Source organism: Larus michahellis, chromosome 2 (assembly GCF_964199755.1).
Source record: "Larus michahellis chromosome 2, bLarMic1.1, whole genome shotgun sequence".
NCBI classification, from domain to species: Eukaryota; Metazoa; Chordata; class Aves; order Charadriiformes; family Laridae; genus Larus; species Larus michahellis.
Genome location: NC_133897.1, coordinates 22,929,432 through 22,956,489, shown reverse-complemented (window position 1 = coordinate 22,956,489; position 27,058 = coordinate 22,929,432). Strand labels below are relative to the sequence as shown.

The window sequence follows — 27,058 nt, the reverse complement described above, 5'->3', positions numbered from 1 at the left end:
TGATAGGAGTATTGCACAGGGAAACCAGGTTCAACTCATTATCAACTACCAACCACCACCACCATTTTCACTAATAATACTGAAAATTATTTCATGGTGTAATATTGCATGTAGCAGCTTGAAAAATCCCAGAACATCCTCACTTTAGAAACTGGCAAACATGAAGTATTTGGCATTATAAAATTGTTGAGACACCATCATTAACAACTGAATCTAAATTTTAAAAGTATATTAAAAATCTGAAGTGAAACAGCAATAAACACACACAATAAAAATAGAAAACATTTCATCTAATGAATCATTCAAGAAATTCAATATCTTTTCCTCAACAAATAGAAAGCTAGGCGAAGTTGTAATCACAGTTTATTAGCACTTGCCCAGGGAATAATTTTGTTAACAGTGGGCTCTCACAAGACAATTTCTAAATTCCAATTACCTAAAACACATGCAGACTAGAAATAAGAAATACAGTTTAAAAAAATCATAGAATCAAAAAATCATTTAAGTTGGAAAGGATTTTTAAGATCATCAAGTCCAACTGTTAACCTAGCACTGCCAAGTCCACCACTAAACCATGTCCCTAAGTGCCACATCTACACGTCTTTTAAATACCTCCAGGAATGGTGACTCAACCACTTCCCTGGGCAGCCTGTTCCAATGCTTGATAACCCTTTCAGTGAAGAAATTTTTTCCTAAAATCCAGTCTAAACCTCCTCTGGTGCAACTTGAGGCCATTTCCTCTTGTTCTATTGCCTGTTACTTGGGAGAAGAGACCGACCCCACCTCGCTACAACCTCCTTTCAGGTAGTTGTAGAGAGCGATAAGGTCTCCCCTCAGCCTCCTTTTCTCCAGGCTAAACAACCCCAGCTCCCTCAGCTGTTCCTCACAAGACTTGCTCTCTAGACCCTTCACCAGTTTCATTGCCCTTCTCTGGACACGCTCCAGCACATCAGTTTCTTTCTTGTAGTGACGAGCCCGAACCTGGACACAGAAGTCGAAGTGCGGTCTCACCAGTGCAGAGCACAGGGGAACGATTGCTTCCCTAGTCCTGTTGGTCACAGTGTTTCTGATACAGGCCAGGATGCTGTTGGCCTTCCTGGCCACCTGGGCACACTGCTGGTTCATATTCAGCCGGCGGTCGACCAACACCCCCAGCTCCTTTTCCACCAGACAGCTCTCCAGTCCCTTTTCCCCAGGACTGTAGCATTGGAAATGTAATTAATGATGAAGAGCAAACTTTCCATCATTGGAAATATTTGCATTTCAGTTCTATTGCAGCTAAGAAGTAATTGGGGCATAGCCTATGAGTTGCTAAAAAGGTTTTCAGAGTGGATAATGACCAAGGTGCAGGTTTGCTTTATTGATCTCTTTATTTTTTTTTCACCTGGAGATTATTAGATTTGACAGGGGAAAATTGAAAATAAAGAATGAAAGGCCCAGCTCTGCTAATGTCGATAGCAAAGTCTTTTACTTTACAAAGAGTATGGGTCTGGGGGTTCTGAGCCTTATTTGCTCCAGAATCTCATTTCACAAGTAAGCTTGCAGTTAAATTGTCTCATACCATTTTATGTAAGATGTTTATAACAAACTGCAATACTAAATCTCCTTTCTCTCACACAGACAATGACAGATTTTGGAGCGCAGATCCTTTGACAGGAACCTACTACCAGATAAACTACCAGTCAGCTCTCACGTGGCACCAAGCAAGGAAGAGCTGCCAGCAGCAGAATGCAGAATTATTAAGTGTCACAGAGATACATGAACAAATATATCTCAGAGGTGAACTAATAAGCAAAACTCTGTAAAAAGAGTGTCTAATAGATTTTTTGACTGATCACAAATGTTTCATTGCTTTAATCATATTACAGTGAATAGCCAGTGTAATAATAGTATAACGTATTGCTAGAGAAATAGCACAATTACTGTAAATTAAGCTTTTTATCAGTGGAACTTTTGTAAGTTGTGGATTTGCCATTTTAAATTATTTCTATTATTATTATTCTTTGCAAAGAAAATGAAGAATTTCCATCTAACTAACTACAAGTTGGCTCAAGATCAGAAAACACCAGAAAGGTGCCCGAAATGGACCTTACAAAAAGGAAAGTCATTATAGAATACAGTCATTATATGACTATTGTGTTAAGAAATCAGTATTCTTCACATATATCTAATGAACTAGATTTTCAGAAATATCATACAAGTTTTATGCATAACACTATTAAAAATCTGAAGATTTGCTGGACTTTTGCATAGACTCTGGCACAGAACTAAGGCCCTGTATCATTTGCATCTCACTAAAGCGAACTTGTAACATAAATATTCAGTGTTTCAGTTTTCAAAGTTTATTGCTTATATAGAACTGTAGAATATAGATTTCATTCAGATAAACTAATATGCAAAATAGTCTTTCACAATTCTCTTTAACTACAGAATAAACTCCCTGAGTTTATTACCAGCAAACATGGATTCTGTACTGAACTTAGAAATCACTGCGCAGACATTTATTATCGTCCCCCAAACTTTGAAAATGCAGAGCATTTCCTAACAGATCTCATTAGAATTCTTTCTGTTACCTAGATTTGATTGACAGCAAAAGATCCTCTCTCTGGATTGGGCTTAACAGCCTGAACCTCAACAGTGGCTGGCAGTGGAGTGGCGGCATTCCCTTCAGATACTTTAACTGGGCACAAGGTAGTAATTGTTTTTTTAAGTTTTTGGAATGAATGTTTCCCGCCAGAATGCTGAATGCATATTAATTACTGTCCTGTAGTATTCCCCATCATCACGAGGAAATGGAGTTGAAAAGCTTATGAGATACGTCAGATTAAAAAGCGGAAAATGATGCTTTTCTTCACTGGGTATATCACAAGGAGTTTCAAGCAGAGGAGTTAAATAAACTCACCTCCTATCAGAATTACATAAAGTGAAAAGCACTAGTTGAGCTGCAGCATGCTAGGAATGCCTTCAAGTCAGTTAAAACCCCTGTATCTTTTCAAATCTCACAAGGGTTATGAGACCTCGCATCCTGCAAGGACTCAGCTGTCAGTGAGCATCAGTCTTGCAAAGCCCTTCACTTTTTATGCTTTTCCCCTTTTCTCGTCTCCTCTTTAACATTCAAGAGAGACTGTAAATAGAGTTCGCAGCATTGGCAACTTATTTTTGAAAGTTGCTTAATGATTGTCATGGCAACAGCTGTTTGCAGCAAATGCTGAATGTTGGATGCTGAATAAATGCACGCATATTCCATCTTTTGGGCTTCTCCAAGTCTCAGAGGTGCCACCTGTTTTTATCTGGCACGGAGGACGAAGGGAAAGCCCAGAGCTGCCAAGTCTGGTGGAGGGTTTTCTGCCTTCCACTGAGCTGGTCAAACTCCTTAAGCCTTGCAGAGCAGAAGAGCAGCTAGCTCCCATGTCAAGCAGCCCACACTGTTGGAGTTCCTGTGTCCCCACATGATGGCTATTATGATGAGTTAATCTACGCATTTACAGTTTACTGCAAAATTATTATAACTTACACTTTTTGGGGGGAGGGAAAAAGAAAAAGCAAGTTATCACACTGTGGACCTCTCTGAGAAGAGGAAAACACTGCTCATTCCCCAAGGACCGTGGCCCCGGAGAACCTCCTGGAGGGCTGGTTGCAGAGGCAGGCAGAGGAGAGGCACACAGGAAGCATGAGGGCAGGTGAGGAGGCTGTGCTTGCAGCAAGGAGCAAACCTGCAGCCAAGTTGCCAGAGACATGCAGAAAGGATCTTTCCAAAGGGTCTGAATGGAACTTCTTTGTTCCAGCACACCACTGAAAGCCGCTGGACCAGAACCTGACATAGAAAGGAAAGACTCCCCCGCAAGGGCATTGCAGACACGAGAAAATTTGTTTTCACATGTGATTTGGATGTGACCATCCAAAAGATGTGCCTTATATTTTATTTTAGGAATTCCATATGACTGTTTTTGTGTTCTGCTAAACACAGCTCTAGAAACTAGAAGCCATATAACATGCGCCCATGAAGAGGGAGCTTACCCTGTCAGGCTTTGTCCAATCTAGGTTCCCAACACTCCGTACTCAGCTGCCAGACAACGTATCCCACAGATCAGTGGCATTTTGCTTTTGTCTCATATTTTTAACAAATAATATTCATTCACTGAGCTTGGTTTAGCTCTACAGTGCAGAGCTAGAAGTCTCATTTTCAGGTTTTGAAATTTCTTTTTATTGTTAGCAGCTGATGGTTCTTACTCTGAAGAACATTCTTCTCTCTTCACATCTGTAAAATTCCTTGTGTGAACATGACCTATGTTAAGATGCTGCCTTACTGTGTTCCTGCCCAAAGATATTAGCTCAAACCATGTCCTCTGATTTCATGACTGTAACTTGGTGTTTTAAGCTCATTACTTAGTCCTATTAACATAACTGGGTCCTGACCACAAATTGGATATAAAACTAGATGTTTTATGAGCTGTAAAACTATGAACTCTGATTTCCAACAGTCTGTGTATGGCATTGCAACTGTAGTAGCACCAGGTACCCCTCCAATGTCTGGACTCTTCAGTCCGGCATCTACTGACTGGGCAACAACATAATTTATTCTGCTACTGGTCCTAAGGCGGATATTTCTCAGCAGATGTATGGCTGACCCCTACACACAGGCTGATTAAACAGGTGGGGGGAACAAGAAAAGGACTTGCTGCAGCCTTTCCGTCAGTGCAGGCTCGAAGTTTAGTCTCTCTTCTGTGCAAGCCAACAATTTTCACAAAACTTATAGGAATGTCTTATTTTTGAGACCGCTATTCTGCAATCAAATATGGCAGAAAGTGTGAATTATGCATCGAGCATCTAAAGAAATGTTTTGATGGGTACTTTTAAATTACATTTCCTTATCTCTGGTAGAAGAATAACTGTAGCAATGAAGTCCTGAGTCCATAATTGACACTTGGAAAGGCTGGAAGAAAATTGTTCTTTCAGCTGCTGACATAAAACCTGTGCTACATAAAAATAATTTGTTCTTTATTCTATGAAGGAAGCCCTGAGCCTGAGCCTGAGAAACTCTGTGCAGTACTAAATCCCAGAAGAGATGCTAAATGGGAAAACCAGCCATGTGAGCTGAAAGTTGGCTATATCTGTAAAAAGGAAAACTCCACGCTGGATCCTTTCATTCTTCCACCAGGTGTGTCAAGCAAATAAAAACCCTTTGATAAAGACATAATTTGTGTCACTAAAATGAAATTTCACAGCTATTTGTTATTTAAAAAAAAAAGCATTGCCACTTGTTGTTCTGCTTTGATGAGTGGCACAGAACAAACCATACTGTTATTCCTTTAACCAAATATATTTAAATACTGGAAATGTTCCTGGAACCCAGTAACCGCACAAGCAATTTTTAGTTCATGTTATTATTCCCAGTTCCAGAGGCAGTGGTCTAAGCCATACACTGTCCCAAAAGTATCATGGACTGTATGGATGTGAAAATAACGTTAGAGATGCCTCACCCTTCCTGCAGTGCATTCTAATGAAAACACCGAGGCTTATCACTGAAGTCATGGAAAGATGGCACCAGTAGGCTCAAACCACCTCCTCAGGGGGACTGCCTGTAACCTAAAAGATGGCAAAAAGAACAAGTTCCTTCAGACCACTTTTCTATTACGCTTTTCTCTGATTTATTTAATGAGACTTATTACGGAAAGCAACGTGTCCAGAGCATTACTTGTGCTGCATTAATAATGCCTTTATGAAATATGCAAAATATAATGGGTGAAAACACTACACGTGGCATTACAAAATATTCCTCTGTCCAAAAGTGCGTATTTCACACTAGTGAAACCCAGTTACCACTGGCTCCATTATTCTCTTCTTTTGTTTAAATGCAGTACTTTTTCTGTAAAAGTACAGTGTACGACAGCAAATAGAGTAAAATGTTTAACATGTATGAGGAATGAATAGAAGCACTGCTTATCTGTCATCACTCCATTTTAATTCTAATTAGTTAGTTGACTGATTTCAAATGTAATTGCAGTTCTTCTAGACTTCAGTTTGCACTACTTAAAAACTTGAACTATCTATTGATTTTGAGGGGATGCAGAGCCTGTTAAATGCCCAGAAGGATGGTTGCCGTATGGAGATCACTGTTACAGTGTTCACAGAGACCCCAGAGCATGGAGAGAAGCCCTGATTGCCTGCAATGAGAGCAATGGCAATCTGGCCAGTATCCACAACCCCGAGGAGCATGGCTTCATACTCTCTCAGCTTGGCTACAGTGAGTATTTCTACAGGGCAGTGTTTGGTACAAATGGACAACCATATTATTAGGAACCATACAAGATTTAAAAAAAGAAAATTATTTGCTTGAGATGAATATTTATAGAGAAGCCCACAGATATATAGGTTAAAAAAACCCCAAACACCGAAAACCCACAAGAGGAACCATTAGTGCTCTCCTAATTTTCTTTTTCATTCTTTTCATTTTGATGCGCATTTGTTTTTCACTGCATGAAATCACTTAAGGAAATGACAGCTCTAGTTACTGCAGTACTTGGGCGGATTATCTGCCTCAGACACCTTGTAGCTGTACAGACAGTAATGGACTTTTACCGATAAAGCTGAGGAATCTCATTTCCTGCTGGTATCTCATTTTTTAACTTCTTGAAACAAGAATGTGAATTGGATCTTAAAATAAACTCCTCTGTCTTTAATCTCGATGAATTTGTATTGTAACATGGCAATTTCAGCTCACGTCCATAAAACCTTGCTCCTATAGACTGTTTCAACTTGGGTACTAAAACAAGTGAATTTCTGTTGTTAGAAGCTGTGGATGAGCTGTGGATTGGTCTGAATGATCTCAGCACTCCAATGTACTTCGAGTGGAGCGATGGGACTCCCGTGACATACACCAAATGGTTGCCTGGAGAACCAACCCATGCAATGAATGGGCAAGAAGATTGTGTCATTATGGCAGGAGAGGTAGAATCATTCCATATTTGTGTAGCACTATACTATATGATTTTTGCTTCTATTTCTATTTTTTTTAATTAATTTAATTTAGAAACAAATCAGGGAATGGTATCTTTATTCACTCAGAAAGATGGTTGTTCTAAATTAAATTTAAAATTAAATTGGAGACAACTAGATAAATGTTCATATCTGATTGTGAGTGTAAACTCTATGCCAAGCATAGCTTAATATAACCTCAAAATTGAGCACAAATACTTGGAATTCATTACAAAGTATAGATCTTTATTGTCCCATTGAAGCAATATTTAAAACAAAATGATCAGTAATGTTCCTAAAGGAAACAGGTTTTGCCTCACTGTTTTTCACCTCTTCCCAAACTGCATTCAGGATGGATACTGGGCAGACAGTGCCTGTGATAGAAAATTGGGTTACATCTGCAGAACAGACCCACTACAAGGAGGTTCTGGGACAGCAAAGACTGATCCTGCCTGCCTGAAGGTAAGAAGAAAGCGCAACCAAGAATCTGGTTAGCAAAATCCATTGTTTTCACAAGCTCTACTTGACATTGAAACTATCTCTTTTTTTTTTTTTTCTCCTCCCTAACATGCGTGATTGTATATCAAATTCGGGGTGATAATTTGCACTACATATCCTTATTTAAAATGAAGTTATTTTGAAACTTTTTTGGCCAATATGAGTCAGGCCCATTATCTCTCAGAACTGCCTGTGAAAGAGGCTAAAGCCTCTACTGCGGTTTTCTGCCTATTTGTTATATTGTTCTACAACCATCTGTGGTTATCTAAGACATAATAGAGACTGGGAGCCATTTCTGGACTATGTGACGTGATGTAAGATTATGACAAATCTCACTGCTGAAGCCAAATCAAACCAATCAAATTGCTTTTATGAGTGGATTTGTTTTGAACAAGTTATTGTATTCTACCGCCTTTTTTTTCTTCTCTTTTTCTCTTTTTTTACTTTCCTATTTACCTCTGTTCTATATTTAGTAACATTTCCCACAACCCCATATGGGGAACAGAGCTGAGGCCTGGAATTAGACAGCAGCCAAATACTGAACACAGATTTTATTACCTTTCTTGGGTGCAGCAAGCGAATCTTGAACTGGTATAGAAGGGAAAAGGGACTTGGAATTCAGCTGTAATTTTGAGAATTTTGCTTTTTAATAGTTTTTATGCCGCCTCTTCAGTCAGACTTGAGGTGAGCTGATGAGTTACAGCAATTAATTACTCTAGTTACTGTTCTTTTAGCTAGAAACATCAGGAAACTTGAGTCAGCATCTCACTATAACACAGACTACTCTCTTTGGTTCTGACTAAGGAAGTGTTTTATTCACCTGCTTCTGAATACACCCTCCATTCTGTGTACCTCTGATTTTTTATGAGTTAAAATTTATCAGTTACTAATAATCGTCAAAAAAGGGGGACTCATATGCATTAAATCTCTTCTTTCTGGATGTTTACTAAGCTTAATTTCCATTGGTCCACTGGAATTCAAATGAATACATTATCGCACTAGGTTATATTAAAAATATGTTGATTTAAGAGTATACACTGAAGTTCAAGCACTGTAACATATGCTGTTTTTACTGCAAGTATATTTCACATGTACTTGACAGGGCTGGGGAAGACATGGATTTTACTGCTACTTAGTTGGACATACCTCTGTAACATTTTCAGAAGCAAAGAAAACCTGTGAAAGGAGCAGTGGTTATTTGACAAGTATAGGAGACAGGTACGAAAAGAGTTTTAAAAACTGTATATCTGATGCAATAATATTGGAGTTTTATAAAACAGGCGAGAACTTTTTGGAAAAAAATGTGAAACTAGAAAAACAGGATATCCTTCTTCTGGAGAAAAAAAATTAAAATCCATAAATCCAGAATGTCTTTTCTAACTAAATGTATTTTACACATTGATGTTTTCCAGTACTCTCCTCTGAAAGAACAGACCACAGATGCTTCTGTTCTGTAAGAAGCAGTTTTTCAGTATAGCACAGCTTCACCTACTATTAAAGCTAGTCCATCTGGTACCCAGTTAAGCAACATATTTCCACATAAAAGGAAACGTAATGGTGACTCCATTCATTCTAGTCTTGTGTAGTTTAGGATGCTGAGAAATGGCAGATGAAGGGAAACCTAGGCTTAATCCCCATCTGATTCCTGCCATTTTAGGTATGAACAAGCCTACCTGACCAGCCTTGTTGGTCTGAACTCCGAGAAGTATTTTTGGATTGGTCTCTCAGACACAGAAGAGCCAGGGATGTTCAAGTGGGTGACTGGTGAAGGTGTTCTCTACACAAACTGGAACGCGGCAATGCCTGGTACTCTGCCATAGGAGTAAATTTATGCTACTGAGGAACTTTCTGTATTGTAAATCTAAACTGTTTCCCAACTTTGCTAAAACACATCCATAATGACACATATGAACATTCTGCCTTTGAAATAGTCATGTCTTTCATACATGTACTCGGCACTGGTGAGGTCACACCTCAAACACTGTGTGCATTTTTGGGCCCCTCACTATACAAAAGACATTGAGGTGCTGGAGCGTGTCCAGAGAAGGGCAATAAACTGGTGAAGGGTCTAGAGAGCAAGTCTTATGAGGGAACTTGGGTTGTTTAGTCTGGAGAAAAGAAAGCTCAGGGGAGACTTTGATGCTCTCTACAACTACCTGAAAGGAGGTTGTAGTGAGGTGGGGTCGGTCTCTTCTCCCAAGTAACAGGCAATAGAACAAGAAGAAATGGACTCAAGTTGCTCCAGGGGAGTTTTAGACTGGATATTAGGAAGAATTTCTTCACTGAAAGGGTTATCAAGCATTGGAACAGGCTGCCCAGGGAAGTGGTTGAGTCACCATCCCTGGAGGTACTTAAAAGACATGTGGATATGGCACTTAGGGACATGGTTTAGTGGTGGACTTGGCAGTACTAGGTTAATGGTTGGACTTGATGATCTTAAAGATCCTTTCCAACTTAAATGATTCTATGATTCCATGATTTTCTACGATGCCATGAAAATATTTCTTCTCCGGGTCCTCATTGCTTATAAGAGCAAAATCGAACTGAGCAGAATGGGTGAAATCCCTTCCAGCCTGGGCAATGGGCTCCCAAATCTTTGCAGTGAGTGGCATAGGAAAGAGGCAGGCAGCAGGTTGTTCATGCACTTGTAAAGCTCTTCAAAGGGGAGGAAAGATGATGACGGACTCTGGTTGCTGGTTTTCTCTTTTTACAACGCTCCCCCTTTGAGTGGACACTACACTTAATATTTCGAAGTTTTTTGTAAATGAATCACATGAGCCGTAAAAATGTCAAGGGAACTACTTTAAAACACTTTTCAATTTTCTTTTACATCTCACAAAGGGAATGAAGCCGGTTGTGTTGCCCTAAGGACTGGAAATGCAGCCGGACTATGGGATGTTCAGAACTGTGAAGTAAAGGCAAAATTCCTCTGCAAAAAACTAGCTGAAAAAATCACTCTTCCTCTAGCTCCCGACAACTTTTCTGATTCCAAATGTCCCTTGGGTTGGGATACAAGCAGTAGCACTAATTCATGCTTCAGAGTAAGTATTTTTTTTTCCAGTTGTCCTACTCATGAGACAAAAGCGCATCAAATAGATAGGGCATCTAAACTTCAGAGAATGCTACGTTATTGCACAAATGTAGCAAGATTTTACACAGCTCTTCACAGAAATCACTGCAGTTATCACTCTATCAGTGATACGTAAGCTCATCCAATTAACATACTTTTAAATCCATATTATATATATGTAATGGAATATTTTCCTATTTTGCTTATACGAGGCAGTCATGAGATTTATTTTTGACGTGCTGTAAACATAGTGTTCTACCTGTATCCATAGGTTTTTGTGAGAGAAGAAAACCAAAAGAGAACATGGTTTGAAGCCCGAGATTTCTGCAGAGAAATAGGAGGAGACCTGGTCGCCATTAGAAGTGAAGAAGAGCAAACAGTGATAGCAAACTTAATAATGTAAGTAAACAAAATATCTAATAATTCATATTTTGGTGTAACAATATGTTATATAGGAATAAATGATAATATACTTGAGTTGCTCCTGAGATAATTAGTTGAAAATCTATATCTGTTTATCATCATACTCATAAGAAAAAGAACTGAGAAAATGTATCATATGGGTACCATTTGCAAAGACATTTTTGGAGTTCCAGAAATGCGTCATCATCTGCAAATTTTTAAATTAAAAAAATACCAACCCAGCAACCAAATTGGTTGAACGCTTCTCCTTCAGATTCATTTCTAAGTTTGTTCACTGAAACATTTTGAAACTAAATTGTGACTTCCAGCAAACCTGAACATTTTATTTCTCAAAGAACCCTATAATCACAACATCAATGAAGAAAAACAATGATGTGCTGTGTTTTCAACACAACCATTTGCAAAGTAGAAAATTTTAAGGTGTGAACTTCACTGACTTGCTAACGGGAGTTTGCTGGCTAACAGTATTTTGTTATTTTTAAAATTTCTACTCCATTTGAAGTCTTCAATAAATGTGAGAGTTACTGACCCATGTAATTTGCAAAATTTATCAGAGGTAGCCACATCTGTCCTCTTCTTCCATGATACATTTTTTCATAATCTAGGAAAAAAACCCCATCATCTCAGCCTTTCTGGATAGGTTTGCAGTGTTTGGATCCTGATGGCGGACTTTCCTGGAGTGATGGATCGCCGGTGAGTGTTTGACCTTGCTAGTTTCTTGTTGTTCTGACTTTTTCGCCATTGGAGCTGTTTCCATGACTGGTGTAAATGAAAGTTGTATAAGAATTCCCAAAAATGCCCACCTTGCCACTGGGTAACTCTAAATCATTATTCTTCATACTGGTTTCAAAAAGAAAAAGGCCAATAAACTCTGAGGTTACACCATCACAACAGCGGTAACATGGAGTACTAGCTGCAGCTACAGAGGTGATTATCTAAGTGGCAAATATATGAGAAAGGTCTCTCCTGATTTTTATTAGTTTCTGGTAACATATTGCCACGTTCCTTTCCCCTCCTATTGATTGATAACCTCATTTGATTACAGTTTTCATGGGACTCCTAGAGTCTGTTCAACGCTGTGCAAATGCAGCATTTCTTTTTTCTTGCGGACTGTATTGCTTTAATAGCCCACATAGGCTGCACCGCCGTAGGAGGAAAGTAAGGAGTGGTTTGAAACTTCAGTGCTGCTTCTCTTTCCTTCCAGAATACAACTTTTTTCCCTGTACGATAAGAATAAAAACCAAAGCTCTGTTTCTTCTGTAGGTGAATTATAAGGCAAACCATTATTTTTACAATACTGCGTTTGAATATTGTGGAGCAATCAGTGAAACATCTTCCGTATCATGGATTAAGGTGCACTGCGAATACAATCATAACTGGATTTGTGAAATAAAGAAAGGTAGGTTAATTTTTACTCTAAACTCACATTAGGAAGAAATTAAACGTAATCCCATTCTATCAAAACAGGAAATTCTGGAAATTACATGCTGGTAAAAAATTTATATACTTTAAGACAATAGGCAGGCTCACGTCTTCCTCTCATACTAGTAGCAAATTCTTCTACATTTATACTTCTGGGTTTTGGTGGTGGTTTGTTTGCTTGTTTGTTTGTTTGTTTGTTTTCAAAATGTAACTACTGTTGAGAAAGATATTCAGCAAAATAAGAGAGGAATCAATTACAGCTTTGCATTGAGTTACACATTTTACTTCCAAGACTAACAGAAATGTTGCTTTGGTGGCTCCTTAGGCTCCTTCCCACAACCAGTAAGAGTTAACATTTAAAGTGATGCTTTTCTAAATAAGATAATTTCTGTACTGGTGAATTATTCAAAATTCAAGGCACATTGTCTCAGCTTCTCATACTTAAAGAGTAATGGTCATAGACATCTACCTCAAAGAGATGATGTGAAGATATCTTTCCTGATAACTTCAGCACAACTAAAAATCATTAGCAAAACTGTCAATAGGAATTGTATACTGCTAATTATTATTAGTGTATGAATGGCAGAAATTATAGCCTGAAGAAATTACGATCATTAGTCAGCAGTGCATAATGTCATACTGAAATATACTGAAATAGCCATAATGCTTTGTACTTCCAGAACAGACATATATTTTTTTCTTTTAAAACTTTTATCCAATCATACAGGAGATGATTATTTTTAAAAGATGACATGACTCTTTTCACCCAAGCACACACTTGGTTTAATGTAATTACACATACAGCAAAACAAACATTATGATGAATTCCTGGGGAAAAAAATTATAAAGGTGATGCTTGTTTTAAATTTTTATAGCTCTTGGCCTTGCATGTTTAGAGAAACATTGCTCCAATACCCCACTCCGTGTCATGTGGAATTTTTTCTTTTAAATTATTCCTCAAAAGCTGGTGGATCTTCAGTCAAATGTGATTCTTCAAAAAGCAGTTACACAGGAAAAAAAAAGTTTCACAAACAAATGAATACTAATAAAATATAAAATACTTTGAAGCAAAAATTTGTTTAGGATTTTAATTTCTTGTTCATATGCAAGAAAATATCCATAAAGAATCTCTTATTATTGTGCAAAGTACACCAACATTGAAGTAAAGTATTTTCACTATTTAGTTTTCTTTCAGAAACAAGTAGCCATTCAGACTAACTTCAGTCACGTAATTTAGGGAACATTCAGGATGTATAAAATGCATTTACGAATAATCTATGAAGACAGAGATGTGGGCCTGTAATGCATCTGTTATTCCCTGAACATCCTTTTTTTCTCTGTATCAAAGACATGATATAAATATATTCTGCATTGAATATGTAAAATATGAAAAATTGATAGACGTGAAGATAATTTCCACTAATTGAACATTTATACTGGCTCAACGTTTTTGAACATTTTACATCTTCATTTTTTTTCCCCATTTCATTATAGGGACACCCTTGAAACCAGAACCTCCGGGCCCTTCTGCCAGTAAGCTTCTGTTTATTTTCTCTTACCTAAAGTGTAATATCACTCTTTGCCTAAGAACTGTGAAGAATACAGAGATTCCTCTTCTGTGTTGCAGCGTATGAAGTCACAGAAGATGGCTGGATTATAAAAGGAGACAAACAATATTTCTTCAGCACAGAAAAGGTCTCTATGGAGAAAGCCAGAACATTCTGCAAAAACAATCATGGAGATCTTGCTACTATTGGAAATAATAGTGAAAGAAAATTTTTGTGGAAAAATGTAAGAGGAAATTTGGCTATGTTATACAATATATGGCCTATATACCCTGCTGCACATGCTTGTGAAGTACAGGAGAATGTGCTTGTTCCATATTACTACTACTTTTTATTAGCAGTAGATTTAAATGTTCAATGAAAAAGTATTTATTCTACAGAATAGAGCTTTTCTGTAGGAAAATAAATACAAAAGAATCTACCATTTACTAGGGTGGGTATATTCTTGTATATTCTAATCTAAATAGAGTTCTGCCCGTGACCAAATATACCTAAGGAGCACTGAACAGGCAGATTAGGTGTATACTGAGAAAACTGTCCTTTTAACAGCGTGGTTACCTCTCATCTGGATGTCATGTTCTAGAATACAATGTTATACGTAGATGTGAGGCTACTGCCAGTGTAGCTCTGATGGTCACATACCACATAATGTTGCTGAACAAAACAACTTTTCAAAGAAAGGTATAGCCTGGCCCAGGTCAGGGACTGACAAACTACGACCTTCATGAAATAGTTTCCCTGCAACATGCACCAAAACTGTTCATGTATTTCAAGGGCACTGCCTACATGTTGCCTGAGATGGTTCTGATAGGTACATGCCAAAGCTGTGTCGGGGCATGCTGAAAATTTAACAGCATGGACGTTGCCTCAAAACTGGGCCATAATCCTGTTTGGTTTAGTAATACCGAAGTAGCCACACAACCTCCTTTCTGTTTCAGACCATTAGGTGCTTGCTTTGACATTGAGGTGCTGGAGCGGGTCCAGAGAAAGGCAATGAAACTGGTGAGGGGTCTGGAGCACAAGTCTTCTGAGGAGCGGCTGAGGGAGCTGGGGTTGTTTAGCCTGGAGAAAAGGAGGCTGAGGGGAGACCTTATCGCTCTCTACAACTACCTGAAAGGAGGGTGTAGTGAGGTGGGGATTCATGTCTTCTCCCAAGTAACAGGCGATAAGACAAGAGGAGAAGGCCTCAAGTTGCACCAGAGGAGGTTTAGAATGAATATTAGGAAAAATTTTTACACTGAAAGGGTTATTAAGCGTTGGAACAGGCTGCCCAGGGAAGTGGTTGAGGCACCATCCCTGGAGGTATTTAAAAGATGGGCAGACTTAGTGCTTAGAGATACGGTTTAGTGAAAGGTCCCTTCCAACCCAGGCAATTCTATGATTCCATGTTTATGTGGGAAAGGATAGGAAAGGAGGAGAGGACAGACAGCGTGAGACACAGGAATTACATGGATGGTTAAGAACAGGAAAGTACCAAAAAATTTTATACTAATTTTTTTCTCAAGTCTTCCTAGTTTCTTTTTAAATTGAGAACACAACTTTAAAAGCTTTGATCATACCAATAACGCAGCCAAAAGTGGGAAAGCAGCATAATAAAGATAATAAAGCAAAAGTATGTGTTGTATGGTATTTACATCAACAGAGGTTCTCTCTGTGACTACATGTGATCATTTATACAACGTGTATTCATCTATTTGCTTCCATAGCACAAAAATTACACTTTTTGATATTAGATAACTGCTAAATATTAGAAAGCACTAACTAAAAGTACATTTTTTTGTGTTTAGATCTTAAAAAATGGCAAATTGGAATCATATCTCATAGGATTATTTCAGAATGCTGATCGACAATTTAGGTAGGTAAACAAGATACATCAAGATTCATAAAAAGTGGTTGTAGAAGTTTTGTACTGCCAGAATTCCTTCTAGAGGGACCACAGCAAGGGAATTAAATGCAGATTCAGAGAGTTATATTGCATGTTGAAATGTGTGCTCTCCTTGGTTTAAATACATTGTAAAAGCACTAGTTTAAATGGCATTTTTATAGGTAATACGCATGCTACGAATACATAGATAATGTCTAATGAAAATAAAGGAGTTTTTATTCTTTTAATTGGCATGCAGCGATTTCATTATCAAAGGTCTTTTAATTCTAATGGAAACTCAATTTACAGACAGACTCAGCTGTATTTTAAAAAAAAATATTTTTAGTATGTTAAGGTAGATTTTTCTGAACTGCTCCATGCACACTACCTGAGCAACTGCTACTGTTTTGTTGTTGGATTTTTTTCCAGTTGGATGGATGGAAGCCTGGTGCACTACACAGCCTGGTCCCAGGGTGAGCCCAACTTTGCACACGGTCAAGAAAATTGTGTGGTCTTAAATAAAAAGGATGGTGAGTTATAAAACTTTAAAACAAAAAATATTTTTATGGGTACTGCTCCTACCCTGTTTGTTAAAAATAACTTGCCAGCTTTAATCCATTTTTTTCCCAGCAATTTGAGAAAATATGCATAATAAAATGTAGTCATTATATCTGAGGCTTCTTCAGGGGCCATAAATGTGGAATAAACGAAATTTATTTTAACGGGGAATGCAGGGACAATATAACCACTGCACAAACAATATTTTCTATCCAAATCAACAGCAAATTGGTCTTTCAAAAAAAATAATTAGGGAATAGTTTGCAAAGGAATAGAACACATATGGAGTTTCACGTTTTATAGTGTTTTCACTGATAAAGTGTTACTTTACGCTTGCGTGTTTCAGTGCAACAAAGCTGTTCAGGTGGGATCTACTCAAGAGGTCATGGAGTTGCCATATCAGCCATCTCGTATGGCCTCTACTCCAACAGTCACAGCAGGACCAAAGTCCTCCTATAAGCAGTGATGATGGGAGGTAGAGTTGGGCTGAAGCTTGTTATCTCACATTCCCAGGCAGATTGCTTTCGAACCTCCAAGCATGGAAGTCAGTTCACTTTGCCACAAATTTCAATCTTATTTAGTGTCTTATTATCTATATTTAAATTGATTTCAGGCTTGTGGAATGATGTCAGCTGTGGTTTTTCAAACGGCTATATCTGTGAGAGGCACCGAATTTCGAAAAATTCAACACTTCCTTTAGTGGTACCTTCACCTCCTGGAGGATGTCCTAAAGATTGGCTTTTATTTAAAAATCAGGTATGAGAACATCCATCTAGGTACAGTGATATTAGTCCTTGGGAAGGTACTTAAAGATATACAAGACACCTTTTGTCTTCCAGATATCTTTTGATGTTGATTACGCAAAGTTGCATTAAAAATTGAACCAGTTGACTAGTTCATGCCAATTAGTGGGTTTACAGGTTTTTAATTGTTTTCCTGAGAAGTGGTCATCTGAGATACATTGGAAAAACTGCTATATTGTATGTACTTTCAAAAAATTGAACTGAATTCAAATGAAAGTACCAACTATAGTGTAAAGAGTATAGTGTAGTGTATAGTGTATAGAGACTTTCTCAGTCCCTCACAGAAAGACAGAGAGTAAATTTAAAATTTGTGAATGGTTTTGCCTTGTTTCAGAGCTAAGTCCCTGTTAATTTTTGAAAATTATTTTGTGTGTCTGAGTTGGGCTAATTTCTGCTTAAACAAGTGTAATTCCATCGTAGATTCCTTTTGCTGTCACTCAATAACAGTCTATACTAATTTTTCCCTAGTGTTACAAATTTTTTGGCCATTCCTATGAAAATTGGCATAGCGCAAGAAGAACCTGTACAAGCCTTGGAGGAAATCTGGCGAGCATACATAATGAACAAGTACAAGGTACAGTGCAACACCGCTTTAGGTAATAGATAGCATTTACTCTGTATACAGTGGTCATTTCATGCAAAGAAGAACATAGCAAAAAGAGACAGTACATAAATATATGTATTTTATAATATGTATACTCAACATAGGTTATATGGCCATGGCATGAAATGTTTTTGGAAGAACTGGAACCATCTGTCATGCTAAAGACTAAGTGATGCTAAGGGCTGCTTCCTCCTGTTCCGTGCAAACTGCTTTACATTTTTTATAGGGTATGAATTAGCATAAAATAAAAGATCCAGACCTGGCATTTGTAGTTTTAGACACAGAGAAAGAAAAGGAAACCATGGGCTGTTTCTGCCAGAAGTAGAAAGGGATATATTACCATATCTCTGAAATGACTGCCTAAATTCTGCAACTTAATTCAGAAGTAGAATGCCAGAGAAAGACACATTTTCACCTTGCCTATGTTCCCGGGCTTCCATTTGCACCTGTATACAGCTACACATTTCCATCAGTCAATCAGCTCATCCTGAGTGTTGAAATAAGTGAACTCATTAGATAACATGGTGGTCAGGCAGGTTTTTTTTTATCTTTCCTCTTTCCAATCTTGCTCTGTAGTTCCAAATACTTTCACTCTTTGAGAATTTTCACAGGCAAACACTTGGCATAACCTTGAAATAATAAACCTGGGTAAATTTCTAATCAAATGCTAATTAAAATGTATTTACAAGACTTCAACAAACGAAATACTTTAGGACTTGTTTATGAGCAGTCTGATGACATGACATGTTCATCTTTTCGATCGGCTTTTTTCCAGCTTTTCTCACTTACCATTTGAAGGATGTTTCAAATGATCCCTGGATTGGCTTGAATGACCTACTCAGAGAACTCAACTTTGTTTGGACTGATGGAAGTGCTGTCTCCTATACAAACTGGGCTCCAGATTCCCCAAAACTTGTAGAACCTGTTTTGTTTCCCAGTCTGCGTCCAGAAGATGGCCACAACCTGCAACAGGTAAATACCACCTAGCGTTTACCATCAAGTTAAATCTGAGGAGAAATATCACTTCAAGTAAACTGCTCACTTTGCTACAGTCATTGCTTCAGCCTTCTCCCCAAGTTGTTCACTGGGATTAGTGATAAAAAGTTTCAATGTTTGAGTATTCTAGCTATTTCAGAGCACAAAATGGTGTTACTGCAATTTTGCCAAATTGGAAAAATTGCAGCAATGGGCAGATTGAATAAAGATTGGATAGATTGTGTAAAGCTGTTTTTTTCATAGTAATTTGCTGTTCATTTTGGAGAAAACATAAATGCAACATTAGAGTTTTAGAAGTAAATACACATTGGAAATATTTTCATGTTTGACATGTTAACTCACGTTTGAAAAAGAAGGAGGAGAGGATGCAAGAGGAAAGAGTTCCATTTTTTTCTACTTCTTCCCTATTTAAAATTGTAGTTGAATTGCTACGGGCCAACAGATGTCAACTACTTTCTAAACCAATCAAACCCTCTCCACTGCTAGCACTGAAATTAAACCTCAGATTGCTGTAAATAAAATAGAGTTCTACATATTCAGACCAATATAGACTGCTTTGCACATCCACATTGCCTTTCTTCCATTTATTTCCATAATAAGGCTGTTGCAGGTTGTAATAAACTTCAAGTTCCATCTTCTGAAGCACTCAGCCCCTGATCTGGTGTAGCTGAAACAAATTCTGAGAACTAGAGCTGATGATAACTCTGTCAAGGACCATCATTTAGATGATTCTGTCAAGAATAACCACTATTTAAAGTTGGCTTTGCAAGCCAAATACATAGCATGACCTCCATTTATTTTTATTTCATTCTTACTCAACAAACTCACTGATAGTCACTCATTAGTCAAGACAGAAGGTGTTACAGAAGGTTCTTGAAAATAATAGTGCCTTTCAAGTACACCTCCTCAAAAATAACCAAATGAACAAGCAGGCTGAACTGAAGATTACAAAGACAGTACCAAGGTGGAGCTGGCCACCACATACAAGGCCAGAAAGGACTGAAAAGGATAAAAAGGTGTTTCTAGAGTTTTAGTACAAACCCTACAATATCAGAATTCAAAGAAAAAAGGAGTGAAACAACCCAGGGGGTTATAGTACTTTGTTTTATAACTTCTAATATCAATGTACTCGTATTCTTTCTCTTACTCCAACAGTTTGATTGTGTTTCTCTGAAGAGAGGTCATGCTGATGACACAGGAAAATGGAACAATGAGGAATGTTATAAGTACAAAGGGTATATATGCCAGAAGAATAGCGGTGAGCTCTGTATCATTAATCTTGAAATTTATAATACAAGGATTAAAACCAATTTCCTTGTTTAACATGCTTTAGATCAGTCATCTTTTTTTTTTTTTTTAGGCAAAGGATTGGTAAAATCTAAGGGCCCATCTTGCACCCCAGTGTTACTTAGCAATGCTTTAGAGAAGGGGACAATAAATAAAATGTCAGAATTTAGGAAAGCAAAATCATTTTATTTTCAAAAGTGTAATTAAATAGCCAAAACCCACAAACATTTTAATTACATAAGTTCATAATGATCTATAGATTATCATAACTGGTAAGTTTTAGATTTATCCAAATCACAGAATCACAGAATGGTTTGGGTTGGAAGGGACCTTAAAGATCATCTAGTTCCAACCCAAATAAACCTGACAGTCACAAAGCTGCTAAGCCCCAAAGAGTATTTTGAAAACACACAGGGTAGGTGTGGGGTTTTTGACTGATGGGGTGAATTTACCTTTGCAATACAAGATACTGTGAATTTACTGATTCAAAATTCTCAGAGGCTGAAAATGTATTTATTCCATGCAGTAAGTTCACTGTTGTTTTGACGTTATCTGTTACTTATAAACAGCTACTGAGAAGGTGTTCCATTCCATTTTCTACTAGGTTTGTAAATAATTAAGATGTCATTCAGTTGCTCAAGTCAAATATGGCCTCCAGATTTTACTGTTCTTGGGTTGGGTTTTTTTTCACCTTATTGCTACAGATCCTGAACTCTTTAAGTCATCAGCAACATCGCTGGACTTCGCTTTTGACCATTCTGGTGGCGTTAGCTATGCTGTCACCCGTTCGAAAATGAATTGGGAGGAAGCACAGAAAAACTGCAATAACAATGCCTCAGAACTTGCCAGCATTTTAGACCCATATCACCAGGCATTGTTGTTCTTACTTGCATGGGAATATGGAGAGCCTCTGTGGATTGGTCTTAACAGCAACGCGGTAAGAACACATCCATTACATACAGGTAGTCAAGCTGACACTGGACCTGATCTTACCTTACGCTCTCATCTTGTAACCTACAGGAATTTCTGCCAGTGTAGTGCTGCAAACAGCATGCTACATCAGTACAGGACCTACTGATATTCTTCAAATAAGACTCATACAGTGGAGATTTTAATGAACTCTGAAATGCACAAGGAAATGCTCCTGCAAACCAGTACATAACAACCCTGTGTGTTATTTGGAGTAATTTAAAGACTCTCAAATATAAATTGTAAAATCTCCCACATTTTTAGTTTATTTTAATATAAAAAATATTCCAGGAATAATGTCCATCCTGCCCCCCTGCCATGCATTTATATACCTAGTGATCAGTGATATTATATCTCAGGTTGCAGATCTGAGACCTGCGAAGAAACATTTTTTGTGTGTGTGTTTATGCTCACACATTCTACTAGAATAGTCTTATTTATGGTAGCAGTAGCAAAATACAGTTGTGAACAGAAACAAGGGTAAAAATTAGTTATAGGAATCTGGAGGCTATATGATATGGTACATATTGACCAATGGGTACATTTTTTCATTTGAAAATGCAATTCTTAATGGTGTTCTCATGAGGAAGTTAGAATATTATGGAAAAAAATCCCTTCTGTTTGTGAGATGTCTGTATCAGTTGTATGACAGGGGAGAGCGAACATTTGGATGGTAGGTGTGTTTTGACATGCTACACTCTTCCCCATGATTCACAGTCATGACAACTATAACAAAAGGGATGGCGATCGGCGCTGCTTATTAAGAACACTCCCACCCACACTCCCATTTTTCATGCAGACCTTTGGGTGGTCCTACCAACATGACGTCTTATCTGACTCCCAGTTTTATGCCTTCTCTCATGCCCCCTTTCTTTTATCCCTTCCATTTCCCAGTGCTTGAAAAATGCTCTGAATTAATGTTAGATACGTTTTGGAGGGGAGAAAAAAAATCATTCTGCATTCATATTTGTGGATAACAGACACTGTGCATTTTGTTGCAGTTAGCATTTACAAGCACAAAAAGGGGGCAACAGTAAGCATAGGAGTCCCTACTGGTTACACGAGAGTTCTCCTGAGTATCGTGTGTAGCAGCTATGTCACTCTCAGCAACCTTGAAATTACCATACAGATTTTGCTTCCAGACCAATGGCAAGTATCAATGGATTGACAGATGGAGATTAGCTTACAGCAAGTGGTCCAGCGGGGAACCAAAACAGACATTAGCATGTGTCTATCTAGACATTGATGGCACCTGGAAGACAGCGTCTTGCAAGGAAAAACTCTTTTCTGTCTGTAAAAAATCAAATGGTAAGCAATTGAATATGAGAAACTAGAAGGCCTGTAGATTTATCAACTGTGCTAATATAACAAGCCACTGGAAAAGTACTTATACACTAGTATACAGGAAGACATGAATAGCTAACTATATAGCTCTAAATATTGACAGGAATTCTTCCCAGAAATAAATTAATTCATAATAATAATTACTAAAATCCTAAGAAACAAAGGATTGAATAATCATTAATTTCTTAACTATTCATTCTAATAGGAAAAGTCATTCACTTGCTATGAGATCTGTTTTGATTAGGCACCAGATGAAATTCTGTAGCCAGTTTGGGGCACCAAAGTTTGAAAAGGCTCTCAGTCAACTAGGGTTTTCAAATGGACAGGAAACAAGGATTAAAAAGAAAAATTTAACTGGAGTTGGACAAAAGGCTAAGAAACAAAGGACAAAGAGAAACCACATTATAAATTTTAAATATTAAAAACAAGCCCTAAAGAATGAAATTAAATTCTTCTCTATGTCTGATATGAGTGGGAAAGGAGTAACAGACTTAAACACGGCAAGAAAAACCTTCTAATTTTATCAGTACGGAAGCCTTTAATAAATCCTTTGTACAGGTCAGGGAATCTCCATCACTACAGGTTGCTAAGAACAGACTGGACAAACATCTGTTAGAAATGATATAATTACATATCAACTTCATGTCACCTGTGAGTACAAGGATAAAGTAAATAACCCCTTGAGGACCCTTGAGCCAAGCACAAACGTCTATAATTTCTATGGAAATAAATATAAATATGATTTCACAATTTAGCTATATTCTCATTTTGTTAAATTATGGAAGATCTTGAATCATTAGAAAATTTAAAATTACATACCAAATTACATTCAAAGATGTTGTAATTTGACAAAAGTCCTCAGATTTGATATATAATGTCTCTTTCCACTTTAATATTCTGGAATCTAATTTGAGAGCTGAATGTTCCTTAATAGGGAAAGAAATAGACTGTAGAAGACTCACAGGAAGAAAATGTAATTTGGCAGAACATTTAATTTTCGTTCCATCTGCATTTATCTTCTCATCCAAAATCTTCCTGTTATATCAATCACTATGGAATTTATTCAGGATGCAGTTTAATTAAAAATCCTGCAAGCCATGTTTAGTTATACCAACACTTTCATTCACAATCACAGTTTCTGCCATAAGGTTTTGATCCTGTCAAAAAATGAGACTGAAGTGTCAGAGGACATTTTACAAATAGCAGTTTTAACTAATTTGGCAGACATTTATGTCAGAAAACCAGCTGGATATTTTATTGACTACAGTAATTACAAAATCATCATTGGATAGAATCTATTCTTCTGATAGACTAATGTATCTTCCTAATCAACTTGATAAATGAATATGAAGCAAAATGTGCTCTCAAACACAAAATCAACCCCATATTCAAGCTCTTTTTAGAACATGCTTCATTTCTTCTATGGTAACAAACTTAATATAGTCTGTTTAGTTCCGTTTGACTAGTATAACAGGAAAACCAAATTTTATAAAATAAAGAATCCAGCTACCTGATCTCTTATCAGTCACGGTGCCTACTGAGCCCCCACAACTTCCTGGAAAATGCCCTGAATCAAGAGGACACAAATCTTGGATACCTTTCCATGGCCACTGCTATTACTTTGACGCCTCCAGGAAAAGAAGTTGGTCTCAAGCTCATCAGGAATGTGCCCGACTAGGTGAGTGTTTTGTCTTAGAAAAATTCAGGATGTAATTAAACACATAAAATAATGAATCGTATTGCTAAGCAAATCTTATATTACTTTAAAACTTCAAACTTAATACTTTTTAGCTTGCTTTTCTGAGCATTCTTTTTCACTGTAAAAGTAAACATTGTCAGAGACAGAGGCATCCGATATCTCAAATAATAGGCGAAATATGAATATCTCAAAAATATGAAATTCCTGCTAGTTTTATGGAAGTCAGTAATTGTGTAGGGAGATAAACACTTTTAAGAGTCCCACTGAGGCACAGACTGCAGGGTTAGCCTTCCCTTCCCCAAACAAAAGGGAATCCACACACAGTGTAAACTAGGAGACACAAACTCATAGGAAAGTTGTCTTTGGTAGTTCCAGGGCACAGGTTATTAATTGGATCTCACTGGCTGAACAAGAAGCGAGATGGAAGAGTCATTTACCTCTCATGAACCAGTAAAACACATCCAGTCATGCAGCTCCTGGTCTGGAACAGCCCCCACTGCTGTCTAGGATCTGGAGAGAAGAGCTGTGTGTGGATCAAGAGGAAGGAAAAGACACTTTACATTTTTTATTCCTCCTGACTGTACACTGAGAATTGCTGTGATGCAGCATGCATTTCAGTGTGACCAAGATAGGAAATATCCTACACATCAGCACTATATGTCTGAGTGATAGTATTCTAATTGTAAGAGAGAATACAAGGATTTCTAGCAGCATTTCCTTGTATGTATGAAAACACTGACCTATGACTGAGTAAACAGAAAAAGTAGCTCTGCAAAGGCTACACTTTACAGCTGTGTGACAACAGAATTCCTGAAATGGTTCTGTAGAAAGACAAATCACACAATTACCAGAAAAAATAAACATTACACTAATAACCAGAATAAAAGGTCACATTTGGACGTTTGTCCACATTCTAAATTCCAACACTTTTGCCGACATGCCAGGCCAGGAAGGTAGTCATTTCCCGATGACCCCAACACAGCTTTGTGTACTTGTACTGCCAGGGCATATGGCAATTATAAATCAACTTCTGGACGTCTTCTGGACCGCAACCTCTAGCTGCTTACACATCCTCTCTACCCTTGCAGTACCTAGCATCAGGCACTGCCAAAAATGCTGCCCAGCCGCTGGTGGATGACAGAGCTGTAGTGGCAAGGGGCAGGGTGCTGACTACATCATACGTACTACTTTCAGCCTCCTTGCATCACATTCTGGCGAGTGGTTGGACCTGTCCAAAAAGTATTGCAGGAGAGCAATTTTTCTTCTCTGAAATACCAAAGGCTAAACAAAAATCTATGTTTTTGTGCTGATTTTCATCCATACAGCTCACAGTCATGCTCAAAATATAACATAGCTATATAATAACCATAACGAGACTAGTGACTATTATGTGCACAAATCAGTGTCTTTTGTATCTTTTTGCATATCTTTTATATGTTTATTGACTTAAGCTGTAAGAAAATGAGACATTGTGATGTGTTCATTAATATTTTTTCAGCTGCTAATTTGGTATCAGTAGGAGACTATACTGAAACAAACTTTCTGTCAGACACCATTAAGATACTCCACGGAAAATCACCGAACTTTTGGATAGGGCTAAAGAAAAATGACAGAGGTAATATCTTCAATATTTAATCATACACTATCATATCATACAAAATGATGATATGTTATATTAAAAGAAAGCAACTTTGTATACTTGAAAGTAGACGTATATAAAAAATATACAAAGTTTATTTCAAAGCATGCTTACATATGCTTACAAATGTAACTGAAACATTTAACTACCTATTCGTAATATAATTGCTTGTTTTCCCCATCACAACTTATTCCATCTGCCTACCTCCCTGTATTTTATACATATACGCCCATTTTAAATATTAGGACAGTGGGAATGGACAGACAAATCTGCAATGGATTTTGTCAACTGGCAAATGGGAGAACCTTCAAACAGAAGGTATAAAGAGTGTGGAGAAGTATGTGCATTGTCCGGCTTCTGGAACACCAATGTCTGTTCTTTCAAAAAAGGATATATCTGTAAAAAACCAAAAAGTAAGTAATATTTCTAATACATTAAGGTCAATAATGCCTGATAATATATTCTCATTGTATAATGTAAAAATGTAAAACATTACAGGTTTGTGTTCAAAACCAATAGACACTAATAGCAGGATTCAGCTGCCTAAATACTGCCACATGGCTTCCAACTGCCTCCTCAGAAGGCTAAAGAAGTCCTGTAAAATTACCATCACCCCCATGCAGCCATCATGACTGCTTCTGATCCTTGTGTTTAAGGAAAGGAATGGTCAAAGACCACTCATTTTTAATAAAAAGCCAGTTGCCAGTAGCATTTTCCCTCAAATATCACACAGTATAAGCTCAAAAGCAATGTTTTGTTTAATTTCAGCCGAATATATTCTCAAAAAAAATCTTGTTCTGTTGAGTGAAATGAAAACTGTCTTGTAGAAATGTTGGAATTGGTGATTCCTTTCACTACAGTCCTCTGAGCTGATGGATTAGAGGAAAATGATAACATACATTCTTGTGGCATCCTTTATCTACAGTATAATAGAATCATGTTTAATGAAATGCTGGTGCCATCCTGATAGCAAAACTATCATCTGCGCAAAAATGCATGAGTTCGATCACCAACTGAGATTAAGTGGAAGTGGTCCAGAACATGAACATTTTGTTTGGTTAAACTTCATATTTCTGTTCAACTTTCCCTTACCTGCTAAGTTTAGGAAGTGCAATTACCTTAGGAAATACATCCACACGGAATGGTTGCCTCTGACAGAAGGGGCTGAACTCAAAGAAGATCTTTTCAGCTCAAATTAAATGCTCATGACACATCTCTAACACTTGACACCTTCATTCGGCAATTTTTTCCTGTTTCAGAAAATACCCTAAAACGACTAAGGATCCTGTGGGCAGTTTCTCAGAAATTAACATTTTAAAACATTTTTAGAAATAACAGAAAT

General features: G+C 37.5%; 1 protein-coding gene across 5 annotated transcripts in view; it reads left to right on the top strand.

The window, feature by feature from the left end:
* The window catches only part of LOC141738712 (macrophage mannose receptor 1-like), a 33,181-nt gene that overhangs the window by 4,405 nt on the left and 1,718 nt on the right, over positions 1 to 27,058 (top strand). For 3 of the 5 annotated variants that reach the window (XM_074574532.1, XM_074574529.1, XM_074574533.1), the window contains 25 exons: positions 1,621 to 1,779; positions 2,578 to 2,691; positions 5,012 to 5,158; positions 6,062 to 6,244; positions 6,791 to 6,948; positions 7,327 to 7,437; positions 8,576 to 8,691; positions 9,131 to 9,279; positions 10,315 to 10,514; positions 10,815 to 10,942; positions 11,572 to 11,659; positions 12,230 to 12,365; positions 13,883 to 13,921; positions 14,016 to 14,179; positions 15,741 to 15,808; positions 16,247 to 16,347; positions 16,989 to 17,131; positions 17,647 to 17,752; positions 18,558 to 18,754; positions 19,934 to 20,036; positions 20,770 to 21,002; positions 22,177 to 22,342; positions 23,904 to 24,056; positions 25,576 to 25,692; positions 25,962 to 26,129. In XM_074574532.1, the coding sequence (XP_074430633.1) occupies positions 1,621 to 1,779; positions 2,578 to 2,691; positions 5,012 to 5,158; positions 6,062 to 6,244; positions 6,791 to 6,948; positions 7,327 to 7,437; positions 8,576 to 8,691; positions 9,131 to 9,279; positions 10,315 to 10,514; positions 10,815 to 10,942; positions 11,572 to 11,659; positions 12,230 to 12,365; positions 13,883 to 13,921; positions 14,016 to 14,179; positions 15,741 to 15,808; positions 16,247 to 16,347; positions 16,989 to 17,131; positions 17,647 to 17,752; positions 18,558 to 18,754; positions 19,934 to 20,036; positions 20,770 to 21,002; positions 22,177 to 22,342; positions 23,904 to 24,056; positions 25,576 to 25,692; positions 25,962 to 26,129 (3,447 nt within the window). The remainder of the gene's footprint in view (positions 1 to 1,620; positions 1,780 to 2,577; positions 2,692 to 5,011; positions 5,159 to 6,061; positions 6,245 to 6,790; positions 6,949 to 7,326; positions 7,438 to 8,575; positions 8,692 to 9,130; positions 9,280 to 10,314; positions 10,515 to 10,814; positions 10,943 to 11,571; positions 11,660 to 12,229; positions 12,366 to 13,882; positions 13,922 to 14,015; positions 14,180 to 15,740; positions 15,809 to 16,246; positions 16,348 to 16,988; positions 17,132 to 17,646; positions 17,753 to 18,557; positions 18,755 to 19,933; positions 20,037 to 20,769; positions 21,003 to 22,176; positions 22,343 to 23,903; positions 24,057 to 25,575; positions 25,693 to 25,961; positions 26,130 to 27,058) is intronic. The other 2 variants (XM_074574531.1, XM_074574530.1) reach the window with 2 other exon arrangements.